This window comes from Cheilinus undulatus, linkage group 22 (assembly GCF_018320785.1).
Source record: "Cheilinus undulatus linkage group 22, ASM1832078v1, whole genome shotgun sequence".
NCBI classification, from domain to species: Eukaryota; Metazoa; Chordata; class Actinopteri; order Labriformes; family Labridae; genus Cheilinus; species Cheilinus undulatus.
In genome coordinates, this window is record NC_054886.1 from 2,611,594 (window position 1) to 2,636,107 (window position 24,514).

Genomic DNA, 24,514 nt, shown 5'->3' on the forward strand with positions numbered 1-24,514 from the left:
TGACAGGAAGTCGCGCTCAGTGGGTGGGCCATTAGGTTGATCCAAAGTTTGGTTGAGACCGCAATTTCAATACGGAAGCCTCCGTGGACTGGCTTCAATAGCTGTTTGAGTCTACCTATTGTAAGCAGATGGATGATGTCACACAGGGTTTGTCCAATTCTTTCTCCAGTCTATGGTTAAACGGGGGCAGCTCAAAGTGGGCCTTGAAAAAGGTTACACTCTTTCTTTGAAAAGTACACCAGAAGAGTCATTGTTTCTAAATTTCAGGACTGGGAAGCATCGACAAACTGCAGGATGCTTACCGAGTACCGTCTTTCCATCTTCAGCTCACAGAGCTCTAATTCCTGGTAACTCATGGCGTGGGCAGTCATTCTCAGTCTCCACAGTAAACTACGCTCACATTTCATTAATGGCTGAAAAATTTCACTGTTCAGTTCAAGTTTTATCTAAATATCAGGGTGTTATGACACAAAACTGCCAACAGTTCACAGACTGATACTCTGCAGACACAGCCTTTCAGCTGTCACTCTCTCTGGGCAGAGATCAGCTGTTCCTCCACCACACAGACGCAGTATTTACAGTATCTGAAGTTGAATTAAGTTAAATCAAATCTGCAACTGCGCAGGTAGTCTAGAGCAGCCAGAAAACAGGATACTGTGTATACATGACACAGTATCCCATTTTCTTCTGGAGTTATCTGGGTAGGAAAACCGGGTTTCTCAAAACCTGGATACTGTAATATCCTGGTTTCTGAAGATGTAGTGTTACATGATCCAGGGTAAAATCCTGAGTATTGAAGATACAAGGACTGTTTTAATCCTGCCTGACTTCAATCTGCAGCTCCTTACTCCCTCGTGTCTGCTGTAGTGTTAGGGCTTCAGGTTTCCTGCACCTAGCAGGCAACAAGAACTCTGAGCTTCAACATAAATCTACATCTCTAATCTCCTCCCTGGTGTGTGTGTGTAAAAATGAGCCTGCTGTATTTTAGAAAGAACAGAGAGAGAAGCCGTGTCAACCCTTGAGACTCAGCTACGGCGGCCTTGTGTGGTTGGAAGAAAAAACCCTCCTGCGATGAATTTACGTCCACAATAATTCCACAAAAACTAGAAAAATTTAAAATCCTCAAAAGCTTGTAAAATTAATCTAGAAGTTTTGCTGACAAAATCCAACCAAGAACTAAAATTGGGGTTTAAAGCCTTTTTATTTTGACAAAAATTTGGCAAAAATATGTACCAAAAAATACTCAGGAAATTCAAAAATAAAACCTGAGTTGATTAGAGTCAGCAAATTTCATTGAGAAGTACAGGCATCAACAGCAAAAAAAAAATGGATTATATGAAAATTTAAATGATTACATGAATGAAAAAAGATTTAAAAGTCAATTTTAAAGCAAAAACAAATAATATATAGGTACCAAAAATTTAAAATCAAATCAAAATAAAAAATCATGAGCTGAAACCACAAAAGATAGCTTTTGGTTAAATTTAGTTCTCCATTGGACCAAAGAAACTGTTTACTCTAATCGGCTGACGCTACCTTCATTGGGCAAAATACCAGCATGGGTCTCCCTGACTTTTAATAGCCGTTGGGTAGTACTTGTTAGCTTCTATTCATACCCTCTTTTGCAGAGGGGGTTCCTTTCCACTCACAAGTAGTAACCGCCCTTAACTGGTTTGTTCACTGATAGGAGTTATCACCAATCACCCACAGAAGGTCTCAGGACCGAAGAACAGGTACATGCCAATCAGAACCTATGGTTGGACTCTGCGCAAGAGCCCCGACAGGAAATTTGAGCCCTTTTTATAAGGTACACTAGGTCTCCACCCGTACTGTGACTTCCAAGAAAGGTAATCTGAAAAACCTGACTTTAGGGGAAAACCCTATGTTTGATCTACGTTTAGAATTTAGAAGGTCACGATAGTTTACTGGAACTCCAAGTTCATCCAAAAGGTCACCTCCCAAGGTAAAATAAGTTCACCCAAAGCAAAACCCCCTTACTGTGCTTAGAACTTCACCATAAGGTCTCTTGTGGTTTCACCTCAACTTGTCTCCATTATGTTATGTCATGTTTATAAAAAGGTGCATGCATCATCAAGAAGCTCTTCACACCTCTGCGAGTTGCAATGTTTTTTTTTTTCTTTTTTTTTTTTTTAGCAGATACACCCTTCTTTGCCATGGAACAATAGAGAGAAAAAACCCCACCTTAAAACCACATACAAAAATAAACCTGCCTGTTGCTAGGGCAGATTTAAGACATGTCATACTCTGTTATATCACCTTAGGATAAATGTTTAATAAGCCTCAATAAAGGGCATTAATCCATGGTACTGTTTTTTCAGCTTCAGCACAGTAATTTAATAACACCAGAATGTCACTCTCTCAACAGTACACATGTAAAAAAAAAACCTGACAGAAACCGGGAAACTCAAAAAACTGACAGAAACCGGGACACTCAAAATACCCACAGAAAACCGGGAAACTCAAAAAACCTGACAGAAACCGTGAAACTCAAAAAACGACAGAAACTGGGATACTGAAAAACCTGATAGAAACAGGGACACTCAAAAAACCTGACAGAAACCAGGATACTCAAGAAACCTGACAGAAACCAGGATACTCAAAAAACCCAACAGAAACCAGGATACTCAAGAAACCTGACAGAAACCAGGATACTCAAAAAACCCAACAGAAACCAGGATACTCAAGAAACCTGACAGAAACCAGGATACTCAAGAAACCTGACAGAAACCAGGATACTCAAAAAACCGACAGAAACCGGGATACTGAAAAACCTCAGAGAAACCGGGATACTCAAAAAACCCACAGGAACCGTGATACTTAAAAAACTGACAGAAACCGGGATACTCCAGTCCATGTAAACGCAGTCTATGACAGAAACTGGTCAGAGGTGTGGCCAGGACTGGGCTCCATGAGGACGAGAGAGAGAGAGCAGCTGTGATCAGCTGGTTAGTTCTTCAGCTCAGATCAAATCTTCTTAGAATAAAAACACACAAAGAAAGACTTGTTCATTCTGGTTTTCACAAATGTCCCTCTGTCCCCAAATCATCTCCCAGGCCTGATGAGACCTGCTGCTGTTCAGTGCTGTCCAGGCTGATGAGAATCCAGTTTTTAACAGCGTGGCTGAAACTTTCCTAGTTTGAAGAGGAATTTGTGGAAATTCAGTGAGAAATCCAGGATTACTGATGACTAAGGGAAGAATGGTATTTCCTCTATAAAGCTCATATTCTAGTTGGGCTAAATTTGTTGTTTTTTAACACAAGAAGTTTCCTATCAAACATCCAATAGAATCATGTAGAGATGTCAGCAGAAAAAGAAGATGATGTTGTTAGTGGTGAAAATAGCCGTTGTATTGTTGATTGAGTTTCTGGCTCTGCTGTTCACTTAGACTGTTTGGTCTATGATACCCGCGTTAGCTCGTCTCTTGCTCTGATTGATTGACGTGAATGTAACAGGCCATGGTGCTAAATCAGGGTCTCTGCAGGTTTCAACAAGTCAAATTTAAGACTTTCTAAGACTTTTTTTAAGACCATAATGAATACAATTTAAGCCCCATTTCACATCCACACTGGCAAAAAAAGTAAAGAAGACATGCAGGAAAATCGGAGGCCAGAATTACTTGCAAAGTTTATGTAGGGCCCTATGAATTTTGTTTTATTTTTTGCCAAATTCCATTTTAATTTTTTTGGAATTCCGTTTTTTAACCTTTCCACTAATTTTACCAGAAAAAAAGATTGTCCTGTTTATGTAAATGAATCAAATGTTCACTAATTAAATAGAAATAACCTTAAATTTACTGAATAAGGGCCACAGTTGGCCCAGGAGCCATTGCTTGGATAACCCTGATATAAAATAATTATATCCAGTGTAACAGTCAGATATTTCCAACATTTCAAGACACACTCATGTGTATAATCACATCCTAACTGATGTTTATAGTGCAAATGAAGAAATCCTTCTGTTCTCTCATCACAAACAGTGATAGTAACTTAATAAGGTCACATTAAAGTTAAATGGCTAAAAGTAAACCTGTTACCTAAACTTTTCTTTACTCTCTGTCTGTAACAGTGCATGCAGTTTGATGCTGCATTGTGTTTTACTCCTTACAGTAACGGTTCTCTCCTCATCTCCCTGCTGTCTGTCCGTCTGCCTCATATCAGACCGCTACGTTAATACAGACACGTGTTGGCTCGTTAAGTAACCAAAGAGAACTACAGTATCTACAGGATGAATTATTGAGCTAACTGTAACTCGAATTTAACATCATTTAGACTTCATAAAATCTCCAGTCCGTCCGACTTGATTCTGAGGCTCCGAGGGTTGAGCGGTGTGCCTCGCGTGAGGTGAGACACACCGCTCAGGTGGTGTGGTGAGGTAAAATAACTTGCAGCACGGATGAGTTTTCTTGAAGGTGCAACATTATCCGTCGGTACTATGGGGCTACGTGATGTTCGCCGGTGTTTCGTGCAGCTGCTTTGACATGCTGTTGTTTAGGAGGGGGCGTGGTGAGTGTTGGGAGTGAGGGACAAGTTGTGCCCCACTTTAGTGTTCCCCTGGGAACATATTCCTCAGATATACATTCATCTTTCAAAAAAAACACAGCATTTCAGTCAAATTCATTCAATTTCTGTGATTTCCGCGTTAAATTGTAATTTCCGTTTTTATTGGCTAATTCCACGATTCTGTTAACGCGGAAATCATAGGGCCCTATGTATGAATTTACTCATAGATCCTGATGTGGAACAATACTGGCTGACTGAAAGCGTTTGCTGCTGGCATTTTATGACTGCTTTATGTTTTTCTGATTTGCAATGGGATTCAAATGCCTTCATGCCCAATGTTCAGAGTTTCAAAGTTTTCTTGCAGAAGGTGCAGTGTGCTTCATATATGTTTCCATCCACCGGCTTCAACCATGCATCAAAGTGTTTGTTTTGGAGCCACAAATTGTTAAATTTGCACTTATCCATTTTACACAAGTAAGTCGGCCTTGCTATGGGCTTTTGTTAAGTTTCGTCCTCTGCTATGCTTCGCTGAAACACATCCCGGCGTGCACAGCACACTAGCTGGTTGTGCTTGATAAATTCTGACCTGGCTGCACAGGTCCTTTAGTTCTGTTTATGTAGTTATGTTATAGTGTCCTCAAAAATCAAAACACTGAAGAGCGAGACTGAATATTATGCATTTGTTTTAAATAAACGTAATGTTAATAGATTTTTAAGACCTTTAAAAATCGCATTTAAGACATTTTATGACAATTTATGACAAATTGTTGGATTTTAGACATTTTAAGACTTTTTAAGACCCCGTGGATATCCTGTAAATACCAGTTTATTGGATATCAAGGCTCTGTGGTGGCCAGAGAGAGGAGAAGAGATGCAGACTATGAATGTGGACAGAGAACTCTGACCCCTGTCTGTACAGCCGTCATGCTGCTGTTTTCTGGAGCAGCATTTAGTAGCCATGAGTCTGAAAGACATTTCTTCTTCTTTTCTTCTATTATTTCACTCATATCACTCTGACATTGAAGGTTCCTCTCTGACCCCGCTCTTTAGCCCATTTTTACCTACAGGCTTCAAAATGGACTAAAAACAACAACCTTTTGTTTTTACCCAGAAGGCTGCTGTGTTTGGCACTATTTTTCAGTGCCAGCTTGAGCTACGGTGCTACGACTGTGTGCTCTTCCATCTCAGAGTATCTGATCAGCTGTTTGTGTCTGTGGGCTTCGTTAGACCAAACGAGGAGTATCTAAGCTAAAACAGCACTAAAATGAACCGTTGTGGACTTGATCATATAAAAATGACTGCTGAGCAGTTAAACAGATATCGAAACACTGATACAAGATGGCTGTCAAGCTTTGAACAAATAAACCAGATTAATCAGAGAGGATCAGTCATCTGGTGTGTAGTCTGACTAAGCTTTGGATTCAGACAGAGTTTGAGCAGAGTTTGAGCTACACAGAACACAGAGACACTGAGGAACCTGTGGAACCTCCAGATAAGGGCCAAACCCCAAACCCAGGATAGAGTGGTTCAGTGAATGTGGTGTTGAAGGTGTGAAGGTGGATCAGTCTGTCAGAGGAGACGCTGTACAAGGACAGAGAGCCAGCAGGATGGTCCAGATACACCCCTACTCTACCAGAGGATGACGAGAACAGAGGGTATGTTCCTCTGTCATTGTGATGGACAGAGTAACCATGACCAGAGCAGCTCAGACTCCAGGACTGATCATTAGATCCAAACAGACATTCATCTCCATCTCCTCTCCGTCTGATTCCTCTGTAACTCACTGATACATCGACCCCTCCTCCCCACTCGATCTCCCAGTAACAGCGACCAGTCAGACCAGTACGACACAGCAGCTGAGGACAGTTATCAAATCTGTCTGGATGATCAGAATACGGTTGATCCTCCTCCTCCACACGTGTCACTGTCCTGTTGTTGTCAGACAGTCTGAGTCCTCTGTTCACTGTGTTTGTGTCCACCTCCAGCTCACAGGCGTCTGATGGAGAGAAGGAGACACAGCTGATGGTTATCATCTGATCATTCCTAAACAAGGTTACTGACAGAGTCAAACTAACATTTCATCTTCAGCCCTGAATCCTGTTTATCAGCCCTGAAATTCTACTTCCTGTTTCTATTGGAATGAACAGACCACAGTGAGCTGCAGCTCCACAATCACAGACAGACACCAAACACTTCAAAGTTCAGACATTTCTATGGCTTTGACTTTACATTGATGGCTTTGATTTCACCTCCTGTGTCCACTGGGTGGCGCTATATTCCTCACATGATGGTGCTGTATGTGGATAATGAGCGTCAGGATGAGATAGAAGCGTCTGAAATGAGATTCCTCAGGAGGGAGTCTGGGCTCAGCCTTAGAGAGGGGGAGGAGGTCAGAGTAGAGCAACTTAACACACCTCAGCAGGAAAGAGATGAAACTTGGAGCACAGGTAAAGGATGTAACCACAGAGAGACTTCAGAAAACATTTCTTCTGTCTTCCTCTGCTCAGACATAAACAGAGTATGACATCAAAGGTTTGTTTTAAGGGGAGAAGGGGGCTTATAACACTTGAATTTTGATTTAAAGCATTATCACTTCATAACTTTGTAATACCATGATATTATACTGGTTCTGTCAAAAACAAGAAAAATATGGTGACATGAATTTTAAGCCATATGGCCCAGGCCTAGTCCAAACGTTTGACTAGAATGGACCAAAGTTGTGCAGACATCTCCTGACACACGTTGCTAAAGCATGCCGTAATGGTCAGAAATCCTGCAGAGCAGGCAAAAACATGCAGGGCTCTACAGTGTAGCCTTTTAACATCTAGAGAATCAGCTATGGTCTTTAAACTACTACATCTTGATATTAAAAATATTCTTATCAAAGTAAATAATATCTTAAATGGCACAGTTTATATTTACTAGTTTGAGGACGGGGATTGTTCTCTGCTGTCACTGTGTTAACAAGACTAGGTAAAAACCTAGTATATGGCTGACCACAACTATCTGGGATGCTTGTTAGAATGCCTGACTGGCAGAGTGATTTTGTCATTATTGTTAATTTTTGTGAGCCAAATTTTTTGTGGCTTCTTAAATGTACACAGTTTCATGCTGTCCTCTCGCTCTCCTCTGTGTACATATGAAACTTTACAGAAACATGTGTCAGACTTCACTGATAGAGACAGACTGTGTCACTGGAGATTAACTGTTTTTTTTGTCAGTTATAAGTTTATACTAACAGTAAAACACTAACTGTAAATGAACTGTTTATTCTACAATAAAATAAAAACTGCAGCAGGTTTCATGAACATTTCTAATTCTTCTCAGACAGGTGTGTAAGGGTCTATATATATGTGTGTAAAATTAAGCTGAATTTCTACTTTAGTGTTCCTGTTCTTTTTTATATCTGTCAGTTATCTGTAAAAAGCACATTTATTATATTCCCTGCAAATAAACCATGCTAAACGTTTAAGTAGCGCTCCCTTAACAATGCAAATGCAGAGATTTTAACATTTATTTGTTCCCCATAATCATGTAGTCCATCCATCCATCCATCTTCTTCTGCTTATCCGGGATCAGGTCGCGGAGGCAGCAGCCTAAGCAGGGAAGCCCAGACTTCCCTCTCTCTGGCCACTTCGTCCAGCTCTTCCCAGGGGATCCCGAGGCGTTCCCAGGCCAGCCAAGTGATATAGTCTCTCCGGCGTGTCCTGGGTCTTCCCCGGGGCCTCCTCCCAGTGGGACTTACCCGAACACCTCACCAGGGAGGCATCCAGGAGGCATCCGGACCAGATGCCCGAGCCACCTCATCTGGCTCCTCTCAACGCGGAGGTGCAGCGGCTCTACTCCGAGTCTCTCCCGGATGGCCGAGCTTCTCACCCTATCTCTAAGGGAGAGCCCACACACCCTGCGGAGGAAACTCATTTCAGCTGCCTGTATCCGCGATCTTGTTCTTTCGGTCAATACCCACTGCTCATGACCATAGGTGAGGGTGGGAATGTAAATCAACCGGTAAATTGAGAGCTTCGCCTTTTGACTCAGCTCTTTCTTCACCATGACAGACCGATGCAGAGACAGCATCACTGCTGACGCCGCACCGATCCGCCTGTCGATCTCCCGCTCCATTCTTCCCTCACTCGTGAACAAGACCCCGAGATACTTGAACTCCTCCACTTGGGGCAGGATCTCATTCCCAACCTGGAGAGGGCATTCCACCCTTTTCCGACTGAGGACCATGGTCTCAGATTTGGAGGTGCTGATTCTCATCCCAGCCGCTTCACACTCGGTTGCAAACCGTTCCAGTGAGAGCTGGAGGTCCCAGTCTGATGAAGCCAACAGGACCACATCATCCGCGAAAAGCAGAGACCTAATCCTGAGGCCACCAAACTGGACGCCCTCAATGCCCTGGCTGCACCTAGAAATTCTGTCCATAAAAGTTCCGAACAGAACCGGTGACAAAAGGCAGCCCTAAGCAGTGCCACAAGCTGATCGCCTCCATGCCACGCCGCATTGATGAAGTAATTCATGCAAAAGGAGGCCCAACCAAGTATTGAAGGCATAGAAAAGAAAATACTTTTCAGAAGCCTGACATTTCTGTTTAAAATATCCTTTTTTTATTGATCTTATATAATATTCTAATTTTTTGAGACACTGAATTTTGGGTTTTCATTATCTGTATGCCATAATCATCAACATTTCAAGAAATGAAGGCTTGAAATATATCACTCTATGTGTAACAAGTCTATATAATCAGTTTCAGAAAAGAGTGACAAAAAATATTGAACTTTGTCATGACATTCAAATTTTTTGAGATGTACCTGTACTTACTTACTCAGACACAGACATTGCCATATGAAGGGTTGACCTCAGCAGTCAGCCAAAAAGTCTAATCCAACCTGTGAGGGACTGAGCCGTAGTGTTTCCTCTCCTCAGAACTCTAAAACTGTTTGTGTTTGATGAATGTCAGTGATTGTGAAAGTGGACCTTCATGCTTTCAGAGCCAAAGACAGAGATAGATTCAGACACAGCCTCAATCATTGTTGGTTCCCATGGCTACCTGATTCATCAGTCACATTCATCATTGTGTTCTCACTAATTCACAATTCAGACACTCACACTTCTTTAGACCTGGTTTCAGTCTGTGTCGTCCCCCATGGTCCAGTCTGGAGGAAGAAACAGAGCCAGTTTAGACATCAGGGATGGTCAGGAGAGATCCAAACGCTCTCATTCTTCATGTGACTATATTTTCCTTTAGTTTTCACTGGAGCCTGTATAGTATATCAACATGTCTACTTGGCTATAAGTTTATCAACACAGATGTTCCTACTGTTTCCACTATCCTATCAGAATAAAGGCATAAAGCCCCAGTAGAGCTGCAGCACTGAGAGCCAGCTTTAATACCTAGTACCAGTCTGTCTCTCTCTGGGTCTTTCTGTCTGTACCTCAGTGTCTCCAGTCTGCAGTCTGGATCCTTCTGTAGAACAGACAGTAGGTTCTCTCCTAGTTCTCCTGGATGATTGTAGCTCAGGTCCAGCTCCATCAGACAGGACCAGCCCAGAGCTGAGGCCAGAGAAGAACAGCCTTCCTCTGTGACCAAACAGCCAGACAGACTACAGGCACAGAGAGAAATAAAAAAGGCTGTTTAACATCTGGAACTGAGGCGTTACTTTACCAACATACAGGCCTGGCACCTAGAGTCTTCAACAGCCCATCCTAAGATAAGACCAACTTTATCGTTCCACAGAGTGAGACATTTGTCTACGGCTCTTCACCCATGCTGCAGACAGAAGACAACAGTCAACAACATACAGATGACACATGAAAACCCTTCAACATAGACACTGAGCCTTATTTGCTGCTATTTTACAGCTTTATAGACAGGATTAAATGCATTTTAAACCTGTTCAGTCTACAGCAGAGAGCCCTGAACCTCTTACCAGAGGGCAGCTGTTCATACTGTCAGATGTCTGTTAGGTGGGGCACCAGGCCTCTGCAAGTTCTTCTCTGCAGGATTTCAATAAATGGCCAGAGATGCTGTCTGGTCCTGGTACCTTACCAGGACAGATGAGTGAAAAAAATCTCCACAACATGCTGGTCAACAGTCACTAGAGAGTTTGGTGCAGGTAAAATGTCCAGGGCTTCTTTCTGTTCCTGTGAGAAGTCTCTAGTTTCAAACCTGCAGTAACAATCCTTAAACTCATTCAGCCTTTCTCCCTCATTGAACACATGAATACTGCCCTTAGCAGGGGGACATGGTCCTCATCTTTTTCATGGAGTCCCACAGGTTTTTGGAGTTCCTACACCCTTCTGATTGGGAGACTTTGATGCAGTTGTCATTGTTGTTGCACTAACCTGAGAGTTTTCAGTCTGCAGTTTGGACTCTCCAGCCCAGAAGACAGCAACATCACTCCTAAATCCTGCAGGTCATTGTTACTCAGGTCCAGCTCTCTGAGACTGGAGGACTGGGAGCTGAGGACTGAGGACAGAGCTCCACAGCTCCTCTCTGAGAGGTTGCAGACACTCAGCCTGAAACAGACGTCAGGTTAGTCAATAAAATAATCAAACTCACAAAATAAAGAACAGGCTGGAAAGGAACGTTTTCAAAGCCGTGGAATCCTTACCTGAGAGTTTGCAGTGTAGACAGTGGATCCATAAGTCCACCACAAAGTTGCTCAACACCTGAATCCTGCAGGTGGTTGTTACTCAGGTCCAGATCTCTGAGACTGGAGGAACTGAGGACTGAGGACAGAGCTCCACAGCTTCTCTCTGAGAGTCTACAGCCACTCAGTCTGAAACAGACATCAGGTTAGTCAGTAAAATAATCAAACTCACAAAATAAAAACAGGCTGGGAAGGAACCTTTATGAAGTGGTGGAGTCCTGACCTGAGAGTTTGCAGTGTAGAACGTGGATCCTTAAGTCCACCACAAAGTTGCTCAACACCTGAATCCTGCAGGTGGTTGTTACTCAGGTCCAGATCTCTGAGACTGGAGGAACTGAGGACTGAGGACAGAGCTCCACAGCTTCTCTCTGAGAGGTTACAGCCACTCAGTCTGAAACAGAAACAGAGGTAGAAATAAGGGGGGGGGGGGGCAAAAAAAAGAACATGGTGTTTGATTTGGATTTGAATATAAAACTTTCATTTAATGTTAAATGTAAACAAACACCAAATAAACTTAACATAAATACATTTAAATAAAAAATACAATAGCTTATTTAAAGAAAGGAATAAAAATAAATAAATAAGAAATTAGGTTGAATAAATAAAGCAGGTAACTTAAATCAAAGGAGTGACAATTTTTTTTTTTAATTTTGTTCCTGCAGAGTTTGCACCCTTTCTCAAGGCATTTTATTTTACGGGGCTTCCTAAAAAAAAAAAAAAAAAAAAAGTGGCCTTAAACTGATACCCCAATATATTTTTGCTATATCCCTACATAAATCTTGAAATACTAATGTCTGTTTTCTGTGTTATGTTTACTATTGCTGATTATAAAATGATTATTTCCCTCATTAAGGGTGAAGCAAACCTACACAAAATTCACCAATCCTGCATGCAGCCAGAGGCCAAAACCCTGCGGTCTAGTCCACCATTCAGGCTCACAGCTGTGATTGCATTAGTCCGTTATCTGTGCTGATGAACGCTGGACCAGTTTCTGACAAGTTCATGACAAGACTCTGGCAGGGAGTTTTCAGCAAAATGTTTGCATCCAGGCAAGTCTTGTATTCTGGGTTAAATTTCTTCATGAGATTTTTAAATCCTGGTTTTGCAACAACACTGGGCTCATGTCTTTAGGGACAGGTTGTGTTACTGCTGACGTTATCTCTGAGTCATCTTGCAGCGTATTTTAATGAATACCGCATGAGTTCGACCTCTTCCTTTTCAAAGTTGAACAACTGCTCAACGCTGCAGATCTCTCTGCAGATTTCTCATTGTCCGTCTTAAAAGGCATCTAACTAGCTGCTAACTGACCACGCTGCTCTGTTTACCTTCTTCTCCTTTGCTTCTCTCACCCCTGATATAAAAAAAAAAACTGGCCGCATGTGCAGGAGTTTTCTGGATGGGCGGAGGAGAAAAAGACAGCTCTCTGCTGTGAGAGATGCATTCAGGGACAATGGGAGAATCGAAACTCTAGCCAGAAATGCACCCTGGCGGCTCAAAACTTCGACATAATTTATACTTGGATATTTGCGATATAGTCATTTTAATGACACGCTACATTCACAGAACGAGGGCGAACAGGTAGCGCCAGAATCTATTTGAGGCGGGCCTAATTTATTGATGGCGGTCCGCCATAAACACGGTACGGCACAGAGATTACATTACTACATAGAATGGTGACAGAATACTTAGTGCACATACACATATGACATGCAGCCTTTTACCACGAAACTTAACATTACAGTTTGTATGATCTATTAGTGCACATGTACATGTGAGGTGAGGCTTTTCACCACAGTAATTTCAGCTACAGTTAGTATGATCTATTAGTGCACATGTAAATGTGAGGTGAGGCTTTTCACCACAGTAATTTCAGCTACAGTTAGTATGATCTAATAGTGCACATGTACATGTGAGGTGAGTGAGATGTATCCCTGAGACTAGGGAAGTCAGCGGCCATAGTGTTCTGGGGCCAGAGCGGGCTTCACTCAGATTCAGCTTTATTGGCTTAGCATGCTAACACAACAATGATGTTGACTCCAGTTAGCTTCCCTCTCTATGTACAGGAATGACACATAACATACCCCAATACATACATTTTCTAACTATCACAATTATGATAAAGATATGTACAAGCTTTGGTTGGTTTTAGTGCAGTTGTGAGTTCACCTACAGAGCTTTGTTGGAGACTTTGACCACTGGCAGCAGCCTCAGGAGAGCCTCCTCTGAAGCAGAGTATTTCTTCAGGTCAAAGACATCCAGATCTTCTTCTGATGACAGTAAGATGAAGACCAGAGCTGACCACTGAGCAGGAGACAGTTCATCTGTGGAGAGACGTCCTGATCTCAGGGACTGTTGGATCTTCTTCACTAGAGAACGATCATTCAGTTCATTCAGACAGTGGAACAGATTGATGCTCTTCTCTGCAGACAGATCCTCATTGATCTTCTTCTCGATGTACTGGACTGTCTCCTGTCTGGTCTCTGAGGCACTTCCTGTCTGTGTCAGCAAACCTCGTAGGAGATTCTGATTGGTGGTCAGTGACAGACCCAGGAGGAAGCGGAGGAACAAGTCCAGGTGTCCATTTGGGCTCAGTAGGACCTGGTCCACAGCACTCTGGTAGAACTGTGTCATTGTAGACCTTGATGGTGTTTGTTCTTCTTCCATCAGATTAACTCCAGAGTTGGTGAAGTCCAGGTGTCCATTTGGGATCAGTGAGGCCTGGTCCACAGGACTCTGGTTGAGCTCTGTCATTGTAGGTCTGGATGTTGTTTGTTCTTCTTCCATCAGATTGATTCCAGAGTTGGTGAAGGTCAGATGGACATGAAGAGCAGCCAGAAACTCCTGAACACTCAGATGGATGAAGCAGAACACCTGGTCCTGGTACAGTCCTCTCTCCTCTCTGAAGACCTGTGTGAACACTCCTGAGTACACTGAGGCTGCTCTGATATCGATGCCACACTCCATCAGGTCTGGTTCATAGAAGATCAGGTTTCCTTTCTGCAGCTGCTCAAAAGCCAGCTTACCCAGAGACTCCATCATCTTCCTGGTCTCTGGACTCCAGAGTGGATCAGTCTCAGCTCCTCCATCATACTTGACGCTCTTCACTTTGGTCTGAACCACCAGGAAGTGGATGTACATCTCAGTCAGGGTCTTGGGCAGCGCTCCTCTCTCTCTGGTTTTCAGCAGATCCTCCAGAACTGTAGCAGTGATCCAGCAGAAGACCGGGATGTGGCACATGATGTGGAGGCTTCGGGAGGTCTTGATGTGGGAGATGATTCTGCTGGCCTGTCTCTCATCCTTAAACCTCTTCCTGAAGTACTCCTCCTTCTGAGGGTCAGTGAACCCTCTGACCTCTGTCACTATGTCAACACACCCAGGAGGGATCTGATTGGCTGCTGCAGGTCGTGTGGTTATCCAGAGGTGAGCAGATGGAAGCAGGTTTCCCCTGATGAGGTTTGTCAGCAGCACATCCACTGAGGTGGACTTTGTGACATCAGAAAGGATTTTAGTTTGGTGGAAGTCCAGAGGAAGTCGACACTCATCCAGACCATCAAATATGAAGACCACCTGGAGGTCTTCAAACCTGCTGAGTTCTGCTTCTTTGGTTTCAGTAAAGAAGTAATGAACAAGCTCCACCAAGCTGAACTTTTTCTCTTTCAGCAAATTCAGCTCTCTGAAAGTGAATGGAAATGTGAACTGGATGTTCTGGTTGGCTTTGCCTTCAGCCCAGTCCAGAGTGAACTTCTGGGTTAAGACAGTTTTCCCAATGCCAGCCACGCCCTTCGTCATCACTGTTCTGATTGGTTCATCTCTTCCAGGTGGCGCTTTAAAGACATCTTCTTGTCTAATGGTAGTTTCTGGTCTGTGTGGTTTCCTGGATGTTGTTTCAATCTGTCTGACCTCGTGTTCATCGTTGACCTCTCCAGTCCCTCCCTCAGTGATGTAGAGCTCTGTGTAGATCTGATTCAGAAGGGTTGGGTTTCCTGCTTTAGCGATCCCCTCAAACACACACTGGAATTTCTCCTTCAGGTTAGACTTGAGTTTCTGTTGGCATACTGAAGCAGAAGATCCTGAAAGAACAAGAAACAGATGATGTTAATGAGCTGATCCTGCTAAAAGTTGTACTATAAAAGAGAGGCTGTGCAGTTCTTCTTCCTCCATCAGTTTCATCCAAAAATCTCATCAGATGTTCAGTGGGTATGTGCAGAATTTTAAAGCAGAGTGTGGAAATGTAAACCTCCTCTTCACAGGGTCCGACATTAACGGTTACCCGAATGCCCGGTGCAACTTCAAAAAGCCGACGGGCAAGCATGACTGTGAGCTTTTCTATTCATTCATTTTATTATTTTCCTCTCTCGTTTCTGTTACTGCGGAGCCCCTGAGTAGCCAGATGCAGTGTGTCGCTGCCTCTATTGGCTGAGCATGTCTGCTGACGTGCAGACAGCTGCTGAGAGAGGGCAAGGAGTGTTTAAGTCAGTGATACTCAACCCACGACTCTCGAGCTGCATGTGGCTATTTAGTGTCCGGTTGTGGCTCTTTTAAGGCTTACTTGAAAAAAAAAACCTTAACTAAAAACCTTTATGAAGGTAAACACTGTCTTCAGAATATATTCACTGTAGGTCACATCAATAAATCTGTTACCCACACAAAGAAGACAGGCGATAACTTCCAAATTTACATGTTTATTATTTGAAATCCGTATATTTTTACCGCCGGATGCACTGGACAGAGGAGCATGTGTGAAAGAACAGAGCAGAGGAAGTCCGCGGGTGTTGCGTCTCTTCAGTAAGCTCATTCATTGAGCTGTGCTTTCTTGTGTTAAAACTGAAGCTTCCCATTTCCTCGTTTTAACTTTTTCTAACTTAACTTTTCATATCTTATGACAATTGTGCCAATGCGTGTCATCAATGAGTATAGCACACACGGATCACGGATCACATGTGGAGATAATGAAATATCTAGTGAAAGTTGTCCAAACGTGGGTGTTTTATTTGATCTTTAATGCACTAATGATCATAAACATTGTCAAAAGAGCAGAAATATAAAACCAAAGCTCCAAAATGAGGCAGAGTGAAACGATGTGTCTGGAGAGCTGCAGGTGTGAGGCAGGGCTGGTTTTAGTCATTTGGAGGCCCAGGGCAAAGACCAATATGAGGCCCCTCCCCCTTTAACTAAATAATTAATAATGAGTGGAAAAAAATTAGAAAGCATCTCTTTAATGTTAATAAAGCCACAGAACTCCAGTAAATGCCCCAGTGTGAGATACAAATTCCCAAATAGCCAACCATCATTCATCATTTTCTTTGAAAAGCATCTCACTGCTCAAACTCAGCACATTCTAATATCTTAAAAAATCTTTAGGCCAGGTGGAACTTTCATGACACTCGTGTTGGGCCACAGACTGGTATCTCCAAAATGATCACCTTTCAGGGAATGAAACAAATGTATTTTTTGACATATTTTATTGCTTTAAAATTAGTTAAACCCACTGACAGATGTAAAGGGTGACCAATAGCACTGATTTATAAAAACATATTAAAATCATTAAAAAATGAGATACAAGGTTTTAGCCTGATGTCAGTGGTAAATAAAATAAAAAATAAAATAAAAATCGGTGACACATTGTTTTATCTAACATTATACAGACATTTGTATCCCATTAACCTCATGATTATCTACCAAGTCACAGTTTAATATCATTTTAACTACAGATTAACTGATCTATTATCAACCTTACATTCCTGGTTTGTATTGTGGCTCTCGCTTAAGTATTTTGGAAACAATGTGGCTCTTTAGAATAAGGTTGAGTACCACTGATCTGACTGTTACAGTTACAGGGTGGAACTGTGAAATAGCACTTTAAAGGGGCACTATGTAGTTTTGAGGAAGACATTTTTAATCAGACAAGAAAAATCTTAAGTGGTTGATTTTCACATATTGGCAAAATTTCTTCAGTTTCATGATGAATAGAAGCACCATTTTATACTTGGTGCATATGTAGCAGACCCCGCCGCCTCCTCTGAGAATAGTTGGATTCATCAGTTAGGAAAAAATATTTCTGAGTTTGGATTATTACCTTATTAGTATTTTAAATATGAAATTTCTGAGTTTGAATTTCTTCGGAAAACAACCTGGTGCAGCTTTCACATTGCACTGATCTGTACAAAGTTAAATACAATTTTCAGTGGGCTAACACAATAAATAATCTCGTATATATTATATAATTAAATATAATATCATAATAAATACAGTTTTCTTAAGAAAGAAGTGTTGTGTATTGCTTTCCAAGGTCGACAGGCAATGGATTTTAGTTCTAAGTATGTTGTGAGCAAAATGTATGCACTTGACAGCCAGAAAAAGTACCTCTTAGACAGGGCAAGTAGGAATTTAGATGGGGCAAGCAGATTTGGGAAGCACTTGCCCTGAAGCACAAGTAGGCAAAAACCTTAGCATCAGACCCTCCTCTTCATCTCTCCATCATCTTAAATCTACTTTCACTTTTGACTTTTAAAACTTACTGTTCCTCAGACAGTCAGCCAGCTTGTTCTGCTTCATTCTCCTCAGGAAGTTCTCTGTGATCTTCAGAAAAGCCTCTCTGCTGCTCCTCTGCTCTTCATCTTCACCAACCAACTCATCCTCACTGGGACATTCTGGGTTATCCTGACTCAGAGCCTTCTGAAGTCTCTTCAGTTCCTTCTTCACAAAGATGATAATGTTCTCCTCCAGCAGCTGGAACACAAAGAGAAAGTAAATGTTTAGAGGACAGCCTGGGTTTGACCTGACAGACTGATAGAAAAGAGTTTAGAAAGATCTCTACATAGATGTGCTCCACCATAAACTGAGGTACACACCATAAATATGGAGTCCAGCTCTGTTTTCTGCTGTTTGGACTGATCTCTGAAGAACTCTGATGGTTCCTGCTGAACTCTGTAGAAACAAAATCAGCTTTAAGGACATTTAACCACACAGCTTTAAAGGTCAACAACATGGCACGGCTTAAATGTAGGGGCTTTAAATCATTATTACAATTTTACTATGGGATGGATGTATGCATGTTGAAAGAGATCAGTTCATCAATAACTAACCCCTTAACACCTCTGAATTGAAACCCCATCGGTTCAAAGGAGGTCTCCGAAATCTTGGCAGTCTGCTGTGGTGGTCCCTAGACTCAAAGACGGAGACCTTCCTCTTGTCAACTACAGGCTACTTTACAGAGTTTGATCTCTGCTCCATCATGACCCTGAAAAACAACAAATGTTTAATTACAGAATTGTTTATATAGAGATAATTTTATATGTAGAAGATATGTTTAATATAGAGAGGATATGAATAATTAGGGAGATCATATGTAAATCGTAAGGGTGTGATGAGACTTATTTCACGAGATGAGATTTTACACTTTTTTTGATTATGGAAAAAAATACATGAGTGGAAAATACGTCCTTTATACAGCTGAAGGTTATAATTTCAAAGTAATTCATGTCTATTCAGAAATGTTTAAACTAACTTCTCTTGTACTGAATAAGCCATCAATGCTTACACAGTTTGTTCAACTCTGAGTCAAACTGAACATTTTACTGCTCTTTAAATCAGAACTTTCATTTTAATAGTCTACCATCTTTAATTCACCACATTGTCCCCTCATTGCTACAATTATAAGTAGAAAAAAATCATCTAGAATTTTTTTTAAGTTTTCGAAAAACTGTTTACAACAGACTGAAATATAAAGAGCTGCATGAGTAAAACTATTTCTCATCCTCTTTAAGGACATTCATATTTTAAACACTAAAGAAATCTTTCTGACAATAAAAAGTTTGCTTTTTTACAGTGATTTACAGAAACAGATTATTTTATTGTTTGGTGGTCGTTTCTCTGATAGGAGCGCTGACAGTGTTGGACACGACACACAGATGAGTGTGTGTGTTAATGTGTGTGCTCTGCTCTGCCTGTCAGACAACAAGCAGGGCGCGTTTAACTGGCGCTAAAACTTCAGTCTTAGAGTTAACAGTGGTCTCAATAGTCGTGTTTCCATCAGGGGGTCCGGTTTGATTCAGTATGGTTTGGTATGGTTTGGTACGCTATACCTCAAAATAGTTAGCATTTCCACAGACACCTGTGCTCTCACTTGGTGGGCAGCTGTAAAGGCTATGAATGTGAAGTCACAGTCAGCGTGAGTCTGCTGGTCCAGCCGCAGAGTTGTAGAAAGGATGAGAGACGGAAATCAGTAGGGAATAAGCATCAAACAGCTTTATTTCAGCTGAAAGTGCATTAAAAAATAACTAAAAATTATGTTAACTGCTGTCAGTACAGATCCTCAGCTGATGGAATACATGATCTCGTTTGAAAATATTCTGCAGCCTTGAAGTTTAACAAACATGTTCACCAACAGAGCAATGTTTTCAGAAGTTACCTGAAGTAAGAAGTAGATTAATAACTACTTCTAGTACAGAGAATTTGTTCTAAGGCTTCATACTGTCAAGTGGATCCTAGTTTGATGTCACAGATCAGGCCTGTGTCTCAGGTTAGACCCCCCATAGAGAGGAGGTTTGGGCTTCAGCAGGAAGTCAGGCCTCAGAGACACTGTAGGAGATGACAAAATGGTGCTGCAAGTAGTCATGATGATAAAAAGGGAGGCCAGAATAACAACTTCAAGCCAGAATAACAAAACAGCATTTATTGATCTTTAAGTATCATCAAAATAGCTTATGCAGCACAGCATTTACTAAACACACAGTATAAGTATTAAGTTTGATCAAAAAGTGCTTATGTGTAACAAAAAGGTAAGCTCCGGTAAAGGATAGCAGCTCTGCTCAGAGACAGCTGGTAGAAAAGGAGAAATTCAGAGGAGCTGTTAGAGAAAAGCAGAAGCCCTAGGCTGAGAAAGCAGAAGTAACTCAAGAGCCGTTAGCAAGAGAGGGGGCCAAACTGTTTGTGTGTAGTCCTTACCATTAGTGTATGTACAACAAGGCCGCACCCTGGCCGAGGGGAGAGGAAAAGTATGCAAATATGATAAATATGAATAATGTAGCATGTATCCCTATAAAAAGGAGAGACACAAAGCAGAAGTAGTCAGTTTTGGGGCAGCACTTTTCAAGCAAGATCGATCTACCCAGTTTGAGGACCACATCGGGGGAATCAAGCTCTCAAAAAGTGGTTCAAATCTCGCTGAGACATTACTGCTTTTTTGAGCTGATCTCTGAACATTTTTCTGAGAGAGTTTGGGGAAGACGAGAAGAGACTTTGGACAGTGCTTCCAGTATTTTTCCCTCTGGTTGTAGACTGAGTATTAGACTTTTCCAAATTTTTTAATTACAAGGTTTTCTTCGTCCCCCTTCTCCCTCTGCATGCTGCGGAGGTAGAAGAGGCTTTTTTGGGACCTTGCACCATCGAGGGTCCTGAAGTAGAGGCCTCTGAGCTGCTGAGGGCTAAAAGGAGGAAGGGCATTGGCCACGCTCTCACTCGTCTCCTCTCTGCCAAATTAGGAAGACTCTTCTACAAAATAAGGACTTCAAATTGAACTGGCTCAGCTAAAAGAACAGGTTGTAATAAGTAATGAGTTTATTTCATTTTATTTTGATCTTTTATTATTATTAATCATCATTATTGTGATTTTAAGATTTTAGATTTTTAATCAGCAATTTTTTTTTATTGTAACCAATCAGCATTTATTCAAAGATTTTGATTTGTATGCTATGGCCATGCTAAATTGCAATTAAAGTAATTAAACTGCATTTAAAGTACAGAATTAAGACTTTTTACTTCACACACCTCAATGTAATGTGGTCTCAGGTGGTGTGCATGTAACTGACCTATGGTTCTAATAGGTTGCTCTAGCCTAATTAAATTAAAACAGGTCCTTGGGATCATTTTTCCAGATCTCTAACAATTTTCCCGGCAACCAACAAATGCACGGATCATGAGAAAGTAGCTGTCGTTAACAAATGTGTACGCCGGTGAATTATCATTCCGGCTATTCAATGATTTTCATGGGTGTAGGAGGCAGGGCAGGCATTTGGAAGTAAACAGTTAGGCAGCTGGGCCCAGTACTCTCGCCTCCAGCGACACATGCAACACGTGCACTGGAACCTGAACATGTGGAGGAACGTTATGTTCAGCGATGAGTCCAGATTCTGCCTATGGCAGTTGGATCGTAGGGTCAAAGTGCGGAGAAGACGTGGAGAACGCTATTCTGAATGCTGCACCGATAGAGTAACATCTTTAGGTGGAGGCAGTGAGATGGTGTGGGGCTGCATCTTCCTCACTGGAAAAACCAGGCTTGTCATCATTGGAGGAAATCTCAGTGCAGAGAGATATGGAGATGAGAGTCTGCAACCAGTGGCAATCCCATATCTCCACAGTCTGGGACTGAACTCTATCCTTCAAGATGACAACACTCGCCCCCACAGATCGGGGTTTATCAGAGACTACCTCCAGAATATGGGAGTGGGGAGGATGGAATGACCCGCCAGCAGTCCTGGCCTAAACCCCATCGAACTCTTGTGCGATCAGCGTGCAGGCTGGTGACCAGCATGAGGAGAAGGTGCCAGGCTGGTGACCAGCATGAGGAGAAGGAGCCAGGCTGGTGACCAGCATGAGGAGGAGGTGCAAGGCTGGTGACCAGCATGAGGAGAAGGTGCCAGGCTGGTGACCAGCATGAGGAGAAGGAGCCAGGCTGGTGACCAGCATGAGGAGAAGGTGCCAGGCTGGTGACCAGCATGAGGAGAAGGAGCCAGGCTGGTGAACAGCATGAGAAAGAGGAGCCAGGCTGGTGACCAGCATAAGGAGGAGGTGCCAGGCTGGTGACCAGCATGAGGAGAAGGAGCCAGGCTGGTGAACAGCATGAGGAGGAGGAGCCAGGCTGGTGACCAGCATGAGGAGGAGGAGCCAGGCTGGAGACCAGCATGAGGAGGAGGAGCCAGGCTGGAGACCAGCATGAGAAAGAGGAGCCAGGCTGCTGTGGCTGTGTATGGTTCTTCCACACTGAGGTTCCTGTTTGTTAAATGAATAAATTGATAAATAGCTAATATGTCTTGTATCTTCAAACTTCAATCATCTAATCCACCAAACACCAAACACCAAACAAGAGTCAATGGCAGAATCAGCTGTTTGGCATTGGCAGAGAAGATTTGGCAAACTTTCATGGGTGCAACCCACATACTCAGCTCTGCTGCTCATCTTTCTAATGCATGTTCCTTACAAATGTGGCTCCATTCAAAAGGGTAATAAACAGGCTTTCCAACGGTATAAGATTTATTACCAAGAAGCATTGTTGCAAGAAAGAAATAATGTACCAAACACAAATTTACTTACTTTTTGTGCTAAGTTTATATAAATTTTTATATAGAGAGGATATGATTATATGGAGATATGTTTATATAGGCTGTGTCTGAAACCCATCACTCACTACACTCTAGCCACTATACAGGGAGCAGCAAAGAGTGGATGACTTTAAAACAAAAAGGATTTTGGACACTACTCTGGCAGCGGGCGATTGCCGTCTCACAGTTAAAGCAACAACAGCTCATAAATTTCCATGACAACTGCTGAGGATCAAAATTAACGGTAAAATTTCACTGAAAACTGATACCAAATGTATTGTTTTGTTGTTGTTGTTTTTAAATAAAAATAGATAACTAATACATAAAAAGTTGTTTTTTTTTGTTTTGTTTTTTTACTTTAGTGGCAAAACCGAAGAGATCGACCGGGGATGTAGGGATGGAGCAGGTCTTAGGATATAATCAGGCACCTGCCCATGAAGGGCTCTATAGACACAAACAAGGATCTTAGAATGAATTTGGAGGCTGATTGGGAGCCAATGTAAGGAAATAAAACTGGAGTGATGTGATCTGTCCTAGTGGACCTACTCAGCAATCTTCCAGCAGCATTTTCAACCATTTTTAACTGATTAAAGGGGGATTTGGGAAAATATAAAAGCATGAATGAGCATTTCTAACTCAGCGTGAGACCTGATAGATTTCAGTTTGGATGTTTCTAACATGATGAGACAAGAACGGGCCAGGGATTAGACATTTTGGTCAAAAAGTTCAGATAATCTACAGCATCATCTGTAGAAAACAATCACTGAAAAGGTTCACATTTGGCTTGAGACTTCGCACTCTCATGAATGAATAGAGGGACAGTGCTTCTTCCTCTCTGACTGATCAGCTGCTGATAGATGATAATAGAGCTGGGGGAATTTCAATCATTCATTGATCAAGGATAGCTACAGATTATAATAAAAGAAAATAAAATAGAAACGTAAAGGATACACAAAGGAAATGTCACCGGCAAACGCCATATGCTTTATGTTGCCTTTTATGTGGAATTAAAAAAGAAGTTTTTTGTAAATTCCAATATACCACGACTTATCCCGTGCTAATACCAACACCAAACAGTGAAGTGAGGAGAGCATTTCTATTTTTTTATCAGAGCTCTCCAGGTATTACTAATCCTGTATAATAGTTGAATAGGCTTACTTGGCTCAATAAGTGACATATTTTGAAATGTATAACATACAACAGGACATATAAACTAGTGTAATGTTGGGAATAAAAATGCCTTTATTATAAGGGCCCCTTGAGAATGCTCTGCCCCTTTTCTCATTTCTGGTTTTATTACCAGGATATCAGAGAGAAACATGTGGGGACTGTGACAACTCTAGTTCTGAAGACACAAAGAGCTAAATCCTGACAGTTCAGAGGTTAAAGAGAAGTTCTCTTACTGTGGATCTGAGGGTCTGGGTCCACTACTGAAGTTTGGAGGGTAACCTTTAGAACTGTCACTCTTCACTGAGACACCGCTGGGAAAAGAGGAAGATGGTCTTGGTACTGGTCCACTGCTGAAGAATGGATTTTCCATTTTAGACCTGTCACTCTTCACAGAGACACCGCTGGAAAAAGGGGAAGATGGTCTTGGTACTGGTCCACTGCTGAAGAATGGATTTTCCATTTTAGACCTGTCACTCTTCACAGAGACACTGCTGGAAAAAGAGGACATTAGTTCTGGTCCTGGTCCATTACTGAAGACTGGATTTTCCAATTTAGACCAGTCACTCTTCACAGAGACACCACTGGAAAAAGAGGACATTAGTTCTGGTCCTGGTCCATTACTGAAGTCTGGAGGGTTACCTTTAGACCTGTCACTCTTCACAGAGACACCACTGGAAAAAGAGGACATTAGTTCTGGTCCTGGTCCATTACTGAAGACTGGATTTTCCATTTCAGACCAGTCAGTCTTCACAGAGACACCGCTGGAAGGAGGAGGCTCTCCTCTGTCCTCTTGGTCTCCTCGGTCACTCATCATCTTTAGTCCAGATTGTGCAGAGAACGATGCAGAACA

The 24,514-nt window shown here is 42.0% G+C and overlaps 1 protein-coding gene across 6 annotated transcripts; it reads right to left on the reverse strand.

The window, feature by feature from the left end:
• Window positions 1–4,067: 4,067 nt before the first annotated feature.
• Window positions 4,068–24,506, reverse strand: LOC121504067 (NACHT, LRR and PYD domains-containing protein 3-like). Of its 6 annotated transcripts, XR_005991424.1 has the most exons (12): window positions 24,132–24,506; window positions 23,898–24,041; window positions 18,028–18,103; window positions 17,695–17,905; window positions 13,347–15,246; window positions 11,400–11,567; window positions 11,138–11,305; window positions 10,869–11,042; window positions 9,959–10,126; window positions 9,633–9,679; window positions 6,770–6,891; window positions 6,457–6,516 (listed from the first exon to the last, which is right to left on the reverse strand). XR_005991424.1 is itself a non-coding variant. In XM_041778659.1 (10 exons), the coding sequence occupies exons 1-10, from the start codon at window positions 24,476–24,478 to the stop codon at window positions 5,969–5,971; spliced, it is 4,041 nt and encodes a 1,346-aa protein (XP_041634593.1). In that variant the 5' UTR covers window positions 24,479–24,506; the 3' UTR covers window positions 4,068–5,968. The 6 variants fall into 6 exon arrangements, 1 of the variants encoding a protein (XP_041634593.1); XR_005991423.1 differs by having other exon boundaries at window positions 23,898–24,506; XM_041778659.1 differs by lacking the exon at window positions 6,770–6,891 and having other exon boundaries at window positions 4,068–6,516; window positions 23,898–24,506.
• Between the last annotated feature and the right edge of the window lie 8 nt (window positions 24,507–24,514).

Excerpts from the sequence above, each read along its gene's own strand:
- LOC121504067 (XM_041778659.1), bottom strand. The coding sequence starts at position 24,478 with ATGATGAGTGACCGAGGAGACCAAGAGGACAGAGGAGAGCCTCCTCCT. Across the intron at positions 15,247-17,694 it reads GGCTGACTGTCTGAGGAACA|GATCTTCTGCTTCAGTATGC; the intron begins GTAAGTTTTAAA and ends TTGTTCTTTCAG. Across the intron at positions 11,306-11,399 it reads TCTACACTGCAAACTCTCAG|ACTGAGTGGCTGTAGACTCT; the intron begins GTCAGGACTCCA and ends TGTCTGTTTCAG.